We start from the raw sequence: 10,829 nt of genomic DNA on the forward strand, positions 1-10,829 counted from the left end.
ATTTTCCAGTATTGCAGGGAGAGTCGAGCCAAGTATAAAGATGTATATTCTTATTTTTTGATTTACTCAAAGAAAAAGAGATAAATTCATGACTGTTTCTTTTTCTAGTCATTATCCTTGGTTGACATTTACAATACTAGCTTGAATGTAATGGTTTTAATTTTAGGAGATGTAGGCGTACATGAACATACATGAGGATGCGTATATATATCAATACGTAGGCAAATATTTGATTGGATTAGACTACGAAAATTAACTAATGGGATAGACCATGACCACTCTATCTAACAATCGGAATAGTTGCATCAACTATGTACATGAGAAAATATTGAAAAATAATGAGGAAAAATATATACACGATGAAGTGTGCAACTGAGCTGAAACATCAAAGTTGAATTGAGCCTAACTATTTTACTATAAAATGTCAAATTATATATTGACTGACACTGTAGAAAGCTGTCCAATGGTAATTTTTCCCACATTATTTGTAGAGAAAATTTTTGGTAGATAAAAAAAAGAAAAAAAAAATGAAAAAAAGAAGAAGATTGTATCATAGTTATACATCACATCTTTAAATACTGAAAATGACTATTTCATTGGGAATTCATATAAATGGCATTGGAGAAAGTTTTCCTCAGGTAAGCATCTGAATCCCCATGGTGCACAGATTCCATTGCTTAAGGAAAATTCGATCCACACATACATGTCGGGTTCGAAATATCATTTGCCCCACCAAAATTATTCCTTGCATACCTTTTTTTTTTTTTTTCTGTTGAATAAAAGCATTGGAAGAAATCTTTCTATATATACTTTCTAACACTAACACCTTTAGATTAGACTAGACTCTTGGGGGTTCAGACAAGGGCAGGTTGTAACAAGATCTTGACCTCTTGGACCAAATCCTGTCTTCACTTGACCTGGTGGGGTGGGTGACAAGGCTACAAAGTAAGAACTTTGAAAGATGGAATAAATCTTCAAACGGTTTGAACTTTTGAACCCATAAGCATTGAGAAGTACATGAAGAGTAAGGCCAAAGTGGTGGACTTGTACAAGATTGACCAGCGGATCCCATAAATTCCTCTTCGGAAAAGACCTTTTAGAAATGGCAAGAAGCTCAACACTATCCAGGTACTGCAAATGATCTCACCAATCCCCGGTCTGCACCAGCCGGCATGGACTGTTTGAAAAGGCTGAACCCTCAGACTAGCCAATGCAAGCGCAGTTAGGTGAACGAGTAAGAGGGTTGTGGCCGGCACAAAGATTGGCGACTCGTCAAAAGTGAACCAGCCGCTATGGGAGTTCGTGTCACCATTACCTTCGCTTGGTGTGCTTTGATCTTTCCGTGTTACTGTGAAGACAGTCTCTGATATGCCTAATAGCTTGAGAATGACAGCCAATAGCCCAAACAACCACGCAGTAGATGATTGTATCCTCGCCATTTTCTGGTTGTTCCACCATGCTCGGACCGGTAAGCCAAGTCGGAGGTATTCTGATAGGGTGCTAAGGTTGTAAACCACAAAAAGAGAACCAACAACAAAGAAGGCCGGTTCGGAGACCTGCATCAAGTAACCTAGATTTAAGACAATATCTTGGCATATAATTAGCCAACTTACATAAAAATTTCTTGCAATTCATATCTTTACACACACACACAAAAAAAAAAAAAACTTTTCCCTACGAAGATTGTTGGATGGAATCACATCTCATGACATAAAGTCGCTGATAGATGAAACTGTACGAATCACAACTTTGGGAGAGATTTCTTTGAGCAACGATATACAAAGTATACTGAGAAACTATGAAACAATTTTGTATGGAGAGGCAAAGAGGTCATTTCATGCAAGGAGGAGGGAGAGAAATAGAGGGAGTACTAGTGTGCCCCTTCGCGTTTGGCATAAAGAATCTTGTCCCTACAACTTATGTAAGAGTAGATTGAATCTTGGTCACCTACCTATATCACAAGATGAAAAAGCAGTGCATTGTGACTATCCAAGGAGAGGGAGCGTGTTGAATAAAAAATTATATGCATTCCATTCAAAGTGAAATTAATGCTTTGTTGATCCAAGATTTTGCTCTAGTGATTGGCACTTCTCCCTTAAGAGCGTGTAGCAAGAACTTGGTTGGTGGATAAGGTCCTTAGGAAAGTGCTTCAAGAACGTGGTTAGTGGATCAAGTCCCCTTAACAACATGTAAGTGATTGAGCTATTAGTTTTTTTCTTGTTTTGCAAGAAGCTTGTGATCTTCTCTAACGATTTTCCCTCCAATGACTCTTCAATCTCTCACATGCGCGCATGAGACCTTAAGTTGATAACTTGAGACTATGTGCCTCCACGTGATAGGTTGAATGAAAGTTAAGAGGGAAAATCATTGCAGAAGATCCAAACAAGCCTCACGTACCCAATCTTAGGAGAGAAAAGAAAAAGAAAGTGACTGAGAATTGACGAGGAGCAAGCTTTATACATGCTACTATAAGAAATAGATGGGATGGGTAGACTTCATTACCGGTGGGTACAATGTCAATATGGGGAAGAAAATGCATGTTGCACCAATGGTAGTGCAAATAATGGTTCATGTCATCCATTTATATAGTGTTCACATGGGTTAGAGTAAAAGAGCATTTTTCATTGTGAGAGGGCTAGAATAAAAGAGAATTTGTCATTGTGAGAGGGCACACGAACACTGGAATCTGCACTACAGCATCATGTGTTTCTTTTTCCCCAATTATTATATAGAAATTGGGCAAGACAATTCTGCCGTCCCCATTACCCAAGTCCACACGCAGTTGGGCGTGAAAAGACCCAGTTGACCCGTGTACATTGGGTATTTTTAGGGCCAACTGTGTTTGGACATGGGGAATGAGGATGGGCATGGTTCTTTCTCCCATAGAAATTAATGGAGAAAAAGAACTTTGTCCATCATCTCTCTCCCTCCCAAGTAAAAAGATACTTTAGGTCCTTTTCTTCGGGGTGGGGGAGACACAGGGAGATCGCAGGCCAAACTCCGAGATAGAGAACTACTTCTAATAAAATATTACCGTTGGTAAGAAATTGGTATTGGTGAAGATAGAGTAGGCTGGCAGTAGAGTGTAGCACATTTCAGGGAAAGATCGCAGAGCCCAAATCAATATGTAGAGATAGCCCAAGCATTGTCGGAACTGAAGCTTTCCAGTGAGGGTGCCGATGATGGGACTGTTGTTGCTCCATAGAATCTCTAGTAAACCAGTGGACCATCTCTTCATTTGGGTCAATGTTGTGGGCCCAGTCACGGGTGCACACCCGAGAAATCCAGTTGGATCCTGGTAAAAATATATGGACTTCCAGCCCTTTGAATGAATCCTGAGTCCAGTGAGGACGTCTTCAGTTGTGGAGCCATAGACCCAACCTACCTGTTTACCCCACTGTGTGTTGGACTCGTAATCACAAGCTGCAACTGAGATAGCTCCCTTGACAGAGCTCAGAAGATCTTTTGGATGGTTCGGGTTTTCACTCATCACAAACAATACCCGACCCGCTGATTCCGTAAGTTCAATAGAATTTCCAAACTTCGCTCGAAGTGCTTCGTAAGGTGATTTTCCTAGCAAAAGAAGAAAATGATTTAGAATTGAAGACGATGTGACATTATGATTGGATTTTGGGTCCATCAAAAATTCTAACTTCTTATCGTTCGTGGTCTCAAATATCCTTTCTGGTTCAATATTGGAGAATATGGGATAGATGAAGAGATTCTCTCTTCACCTTAGGTGGAAAGAAACTAGAATTGCGTTTGGTAATGTTTTGTTTCAAAAATGACGTTTCGGGTCAAAAACGAAAATTTCAGTTTCTGTGTCAAAATACCCTTTTTTTTTTTAATGAAACTAGAACGACGGAACTACCTTTTGTTGTTCCATCAATTCTCGTTTTTACTGTAAAATGAAACACACTATAAATGCATCAAACGCTTTATTCTGTAACATTTTTTTGAAACATTACCAAATGGAGCCTAAGTCCCAAAAAAAAAAAAAAAAAGCTCAGAGAGATATAAGCATCTTCCCTCAAAATTGCATAATTTTCGTGTAATGTTAGCAATGCAATAGTATCAACTCATTAACTAACACCTGATACAAATAATAAAAAAGGCTTCGGATTCAGAAAAATAAAGAAGAAGAATTACCATTAATTAAACTCATATATCTTGCTTTAGTTTCTGCCTCATCCGGTGATAGTCCATATATAACTTTCCTTCTATGAAAGCATCCTGATCCACCACATAAAGGCCCTTGTATTCCTGCTAATCCACGGAACACAACCTGAAAAGAAAACGTAATGAGGGTGAAGGAAATGTTAGAAAAAAATTAAGAGAAGATGGCAATAATGGGTGAAATGACTTGGGTGTATGTTTCCTATGCTAACTCACATGTTGCAGCATAACCAATTGATTTCCGAATGGGTCATCCTTTGAGGCTCCATGGAACTTTTGTGGGTACAGAACAAATCCGCTTTCGCTTTCTTTTTCAGAACCAAGTAAGTGACACATTGCCATAAGAACAATCTTTGGGTTGTTTGCAAACATATCACAATCCACATTGAGCATGAAAGGGGAGTTTGTCATCACTCCCGAGACTCTGGTCTGATATATTTCGAAGTCAATATTGTAAGTAATAGCAAGTAGGTAATCAAAACTGTGAATTAAGAATTGTAATCTTATTTTTTTGCCTTTTAAGACAACATATTTTCTTGTATTTCAATGAGAGTAAATCATATATTTTATATAAATATTGTATTAAATAACTTTTAATTTTTCCCTTTTTTACCCTTACATTAAATAAATTTTGGAAACAAGACAAGATGCAATTAAAATAAGATCACAACTTCTTAGTCCGCTGCTCTGATGAAAAGAAGTTGTACCTACCAAGTAACAAGGTTGTTTGATTGCCACATTATAGATGTATTTAAAAGTGATTTGTCATTATATCATTTTTAAGAGTAGTCATTGTTTCTTACATTTTTTTTTCAATACAAATATGAAATGATAACATGTTGAAAAAATATAGAGAGAAAAAAAAAAAAACCATGTTCAACAAAGATAGAAAAAATAATAATAATAAAATAAAGGTTACAAATTATTTAACAGCCAAAGGTGTAATAAGAAAATCCCTCAAAACTAAATATATTAGGAAAAGAAGCAAAGTTTTAGTTTAGTACCTTGATTTTGATGTTGACTATGCTACGCTACCTATTGACTACATACAAAAATGGATTTGAAAATTGAAAGCAAGGGGCAGGGGAAATTAATACCGAAGCCTTCTTAGTTCTTACCAAGACATTCAAGGCCCCTGCTTTGTAATGATGTTGGTTTTTGGGCCTCTTCTCTCTGGACAAATACACCAGGTGTGGCACCCCATCTGGAAAATTTCCCTTGTTCTCCCATATGACCTGCAAAAGAAATATATTAAGAACAAATGAACCCTATGCTTGTAATGGTTTCAGATAGAATCTTCTCCTTTTTTTGCTTGCTTGGGTTAAGCAAGGAATGGGTTACCTTAATTATACTGGGATGGTTTCCATGTTCTATATTTGAGAAAGCTTCAAATTCTCCGGTCAGATCACATGGAATGGGTTTCTGAGCAGCCTCTTCGATTCTTTGGCTAAGCTCTTCATATTCATTCTGCTCAAAAGATAGAGATGAATATAGGGTGTTAGAGCAAACATCAAGAAAAATATGAAAATAACAGACAATAGTTCGCACAATACAACAATTTAACCAGGTTCACACCCTGGTGTGGTATGCTATGTCTTCGGGCGAAAAAAACTCGTCCTGAAACTCTAAATCAAAAACCCCTCCAAATTACAATGACTTGCTCAACAAGACGATAGTGCATAATATACTCCAAGTCGGGGGTTGACCCATTGGGTTCAACCAAAATATATCGGAATAGATCATTCTTCAAAATGATCAAGAATTCGAGACAAACTTAGCATAGAGCTATACCTTTATTAAGTATTCAATATGTATAATGGAAAGAAATAAGGCCTGCAACTACCTTAATCTTCTTCCATTCCCATTGGAAGTCGGATGAGAGATGGGAAGAACTACTTGGATTGGGCTCAGTAGAAAAGTACATGAAGGGTGCTGTAACTTGAACATCATACTTTTTGCAGAAAGGAACCCACAGCTTAGCAAACTTAGATGCTTCCACAAGAGAATAAAAGGTAAGAGGAGAAGAACCATCATCAGAGACATAGCAAGCTAGCTTGTGAGCTGGGTAGTCCACAGCCAACAAGGAGAGAACAGTGTTGACAGTGATAATTGGGGGTTCAAGAACTGGATCTGCTGTTGTCACAAACATGTCCACTGGGGGAAGCTCATCACCAGCCCTACAGGAATGTAGAAAACATGAAACATGTATCTATAGAAGAAAGAAGAAGAAAGAAAGAAAGATTTGTATATATACCATTGTAAGAGGCGTTCAGGGTAAGTGGTGTAATCAACAGGAGTCCATTTAGCATTCATGTTGAGGATCCAAACGAAGGTGAACCATGACTCGCACAAGAATGCAAGCTTCCAAGCTACGCCATGAACGTTGAATGATTGTAGACGATACAAGAGAAGGAGAAACAAGAGAGAGAAGATGATAAGGTCTAGGACTCTCTGTAGGGTGTTTCTAGCAGGGATTCTTTGTTGGAAGGGGATAGATGAGATGGGAGTCGCCATGGAGATGGAGATTGAGAATTGGGTCAATAGGGTCACTTAAAAGAGTTAAAATCGTCCTACATATAATAATGGATAGCCATGAAGCGACTTCTTATCGTCACCACCACAGCAGCTTTCGGCAATTTTAAATTCATCATTATCTTCATTATTGATTCAGTGGCCCTACCCAGATTTTGATTTTTGGTGGGAAGGCCCCACCTAATCGAATGGACAAAAAGACAGCCATAGTCATAGGCTTCTATTAATTGCGTGCCGTCCCAATCTCAGCTGCTCCTTTTACTGGATGGAAATATGGAGTGGAGTAGTAGAGATTAATATATTTAACTTTGAAATTACTCCTCCACTCCAGCAAAGAAAATTACAGGCGTGGTTGTGGATCACAAAGGAGAGTGTGAATCATTCATATAGATGGAATTTACTACATGATTTTTCTTTAGATGGATTCCATCTGTGTGGATCAATCCCTTACGAGAATGATTCTTGTATGATAACCTGATCTGCTTTCCAAAATAAAAGTCTTATTATTATTTACTCATAAGGGGGCGTAAGTTAACCTTTAATAGGTTTAGAGTTGGGGCTTCTGATTGGCTCCTTCATCATACAAAGATAGGGTTAATTATTCAATCATTCAATCATTCAATCATTCAATCAAAGGCATTATTAATAAAGATGGATACCATAGCAAAATCTTTCTATATAAATAGGAAGCCGTCTATACGGACTAGGAGGAAAATAATTCTGAACTCTAAAGGTGACTAATAAGTTAGATCGTTGATGTAAGATCCCATGCTGCCGTAAGAAGACTCGAAAGTTATATGAAGGAAAAAAAAAACAGCCTTCTAAGACTTAGGGGATTGTGTGTGATCTGTCGGCAACAGAACAAGGGCTTTTGATCTCGAACGTGATGTTTGCAATTTGACTAAAAGAGGCTGCTCCAATTCTGGTCAAGGACTGATCATGAATGGTGTGGAGAATGGACTGAAGCACATTGGGACAAACAGTTCTTATCTATAGGAAGAGGATTAAGGGATTTCTATCCTTCTTTACCCAAAAAAAAAAAGAAAGAAAAGGAATGCCTATCCTTTTGGGCTTTCCAAATTCCAACCCTCTCAATGCTTAGAACCGAACCATTCAAATTCTCATTCCATTTTTTTACCTTCTCTTTACCCCTAGTGAAGTTAGATGCTAGCACACTTAATCATGTATGTTCCACATGGCATTTTGTCCGTCCCTTATCATGATACTTGGCCATCTTGGTTAGGGGCTCTCTTACTTTGTCTTTTTTAATTTTTTTTATATATGGATAGATAGATAAGTGTATTCAAAGAAACTCAAAGACATACGGAGAAAACTTCCAAAAGGTGAAGAGAGAAGAGAAAAGAAAAGAAAAGAGCAAGGCAAATAATACAATCACATCGCCCCCCAAAAGAAGTCCAATCCTAAGGGAGGGGTGCGGCAGCCATTAAGAAAGTTCCAAGCTCTAACAGTGAGAGTTTCTTCTATTATCAGGAGCAACAAGGGTTTTTTTTTTTTTTACCTATCAAAAACAAAGAAAAACAAATAAGTATTTTATCCAGAAGAAAAAAAAATTATATATAATGTATACACGGTATCTTTAAATCCTAAGAAGGCCTATGTGGATGTAGAAATAGGTCTATCACACTATTTTAGGATTTTTTTTTTTCGAAGGATTAGTGAAGAAATGTATTAAGATTTTTATATGTTCTCCAAAATACCCTCATGTGCACATATGTAGCTTCATAATGCACAGATTCTCATTCATCATGACTTGAGAAAAATTTGATCCAATTGCATACATGGCGAGTTCAATATATCGTTTCCATCACCGAAAGGTATTCAGAACACATTTTATTTTTTGGGGAGGGGGGGGAATAGAACAAGAAACTTATTAAAACATTGGAAGGAAGTCATTGCATAATTTCTTACATTAACATGACTAGACTAGAGTCACTAGACTAGACTTTGATGTGTTTTGATCTTTTTGTGTAACTACGAAGACAGTCTCTGATATGCTTAATAGCTTGAGAACGATAGCCAATAGCCCAAACAATCAAGCAGTAGATGATTGTATCCTCGCCATTTTCTGGTTCTTCCACCATGCTTGGATCAGTAAACCAGGTTGGAGGTAATCTAATAAGGTGTTAAGGTTAAATAAACCACGAAAAGAGAACGAACAATGAAGAAGGTCGGTATAGAGACATGCATCAAGTTACCAAGACTTAAGAAACTTGTAATTAGTCAAACTTTATTCACCCTCCATATATATAAACGCCATAGCCTTGCACATAACATTGAAAAACACCTTAGTCTTTCTCTTTTAAAACCATTAGACAAAGCCATGAAAAACCTCCAAAGCCTTTGGGTGAGACTGTGAGGGAGAAACTTGATCAAGAAAACCCGCCTCTCCTGTCCGCGGCGTCTGGAACTCCCTCACCTGACCAATCCCATCCCTATCCCTGCCATTCCCTTGATTTTCTTGGTGGTTATGGAGTGGATAATATTACAACCTATCATGTCCTTTGGTGCTTCTTTAAATTCTTCGTCCGATTTGGGGTTGGGTTGCGACAATTTAATACTGTGTGTTGGTGCAGAAATCTGACGGCCGGCTCCATCAATAAGTGTAGGACACGTAGTGCTCAATCATAGGACAAGGGACTTTTCACAACTCAAGATACCTATCTACAAGGGTAAATAAGGTATTTCACCCCTTATGGGGATGGGGTTTCACTACATCTATCTTATAAAGGGAAAAAGAGATAATCTCTCACTCTCTCCACTATTCCAATAATCTATTTGTTGTGTCAGAATCTGACTTAGGCATCGAAATATCTTGGCAGGAGGGTATCTCTTAATCTCTCCACTATTCCAATAATCTATTCGTTGTGTTTAAATCTGACTTAGGCATGGAAATATCTTGGCTGACTTAGGCATCGAAATATCTTGGTCGGAGCACCCCTCCAACCCTCTTTTTGCAGTTTTCTCCCTGGAGCCGACCGTCAGATTTCTACACCAACACTGTGAAATTTCCTCAGTGAAAAGGGGGTAATGAAGTTTTCTTCTGCGAAAGGGGTTAAGATGTAGTCCACGTCAAGAATGATCAAACAGGATTAATCGACAAGGAAGAATATGAAGAAAACCAATTATCCAACTTAATTGTAGGAATCAAGCGACAAGGAGGTCATAAATAATGGGCTAATGTAGTTATAAAAAGGGAGAAAACTTCTGCAACTTCACTCTGGCAACAAAAATGATAAATGGCCCTGCCCTTCACAAGAAAGTGGACTTTTATTTTAGGGTATTACAAACTTTAAACGATTCTCAACCTTCCCCTTCAAACCTGAAGGCTCCAACTCTAATCCCTCTCTTTCCTCAATTTGTTACCAACTCTGGAACCATAATGGGAGGCATACGCTCCACAACAACCGTTGAGACTCTCCAATCCCAGCAAGGAGTGGAATGGGAAAACCTCGTCTTAGTGTTGCAAGATATAGGTTTCTCTCTCACCTGAAGGCTTTTGGAGGGCTTTTGGGTCGAGTGACTCACATCCGTCGGATTATAAGAGAGACAGGTGTCACGCTACCAATGATCGTTGGAGAGTCAGTCGTTGGAGACGAGCCGAATCCGGCCGAGACAAACTCCCCCACTTGGGGAATGTGATTCTCTCAAGTCTCAAGTGCGCCCCGGGGGATGCTTATTTTAATATTTTCTTGATTAACACTAAGGGAGAAAAAGATCCCAAATTATTATTATTATTATTATTATTATTATTATTATTTATTATAATGACCCCAAAATTGAATGAAAGTGAAATCAATTTCGGAAATAAGAGTAAAATTTAGTAATCAATTGTGTAACTTATCTTTTGCCATATTTGATAATATATTTTTTTAGAGAAATGATTAACATAACAAGGGTTTGTTATTCATCCATCCGTGGGTTGCCTAGATGGTTAGGGCGAATTGGGGATTGTGTGAATAGGCGCACGGTCTCAGGTTTGATTCTCCATCTGTGCATCTACGATTTAAGTGGAGACCATGGCGGTGGGTTGCTGCGTTAGTCTCCCCAAGGATTAGTTGAGGTGCGCGTAAGCTGGCCCAGACACCTTGGTTAACAAAAAA

General features: G+C 38.2%; 1 protein-coding gene across 2 annotated transcripts; it reads right to left on the reverse strand.

Annotated features, from left to right (window-relative positions):
• Positions 1 to 754: 754 nt before the first annotated feature.
• Positions 755 to 6,726, reverse strand: LOC122093420 (cellulose synthase-like protein H1). 2 transcript variants are annotated; one of them, XM_042663766.1, is made up of 8 exons: positions 6,431 to 6,726; positions 6,020 to 6,353; positions 5,518 to 5,643; positions 5,295 to 5,411; positions 4,393 to 4,605; positions 4,150 to 4,285; positions 3,386 to 3,573; positions 755 to 1,556 (listed from the first exon to the last, which is right to left on the reverse strand). In XM_042663766.1, exons 1-8 carry the CDS (start codon positions 6,688 to 6,690, stop codon positions 975 to 977), a joined length of 1,956 nt encoding a protein of 651 aa, XP_042519700.1. In that variant the 5' UTR covers positions 6,691 to 6,726; the 3' UTR covers positions 755 to 974. The 2 variants fall into 2 exon arrangements, with proteins under 2 accessions (XP_042519700.1, XP_042519699.1); XM_042663765.1 differs by having other exon boundaries at positions 3,035 to 3,573.
• Positions 6,727 to 10,829: the final 4,103 nt, after the last annotated feature.

Source organism: Macadamia integrifolia, chromosome 11 (assembly GCF_013358625.1).
Source record: "Macadamia integrifolia cultivar HAES 741 chromosome 11, SCU_Mint_v3, whole genome shotgun sequence".
NCBI lineage: Eukaryota > Viridiplantae > Streptophyta > Magnoliopsida > Proteales > Proteaceae > Macadamia > Macadamia integrifolia.

Coding starts and splice junctions, on each gene's coding strand:
- LOC122093420 (XM_042663765.1), bottom strand. CDS start 6,690: ATGGCGACTCCCATCTCATCTATCCCCTTCCAACAAAGAATCCCTGCT. Junction 5,644..6,019: donor GGGAATGGAAGAAGATTAAG/GTAGTTGCAGGC, acceptor TCTTTTGAGCAG/AATGAATATGAAGAGCTTAG. Junction 3,574..4,149: donor ATATATGAGTTTAATTAATG/GTAATTCTTCTT, acceptor TTCTTTTGCTAG/GAAAATCACCTTACGAAGCA.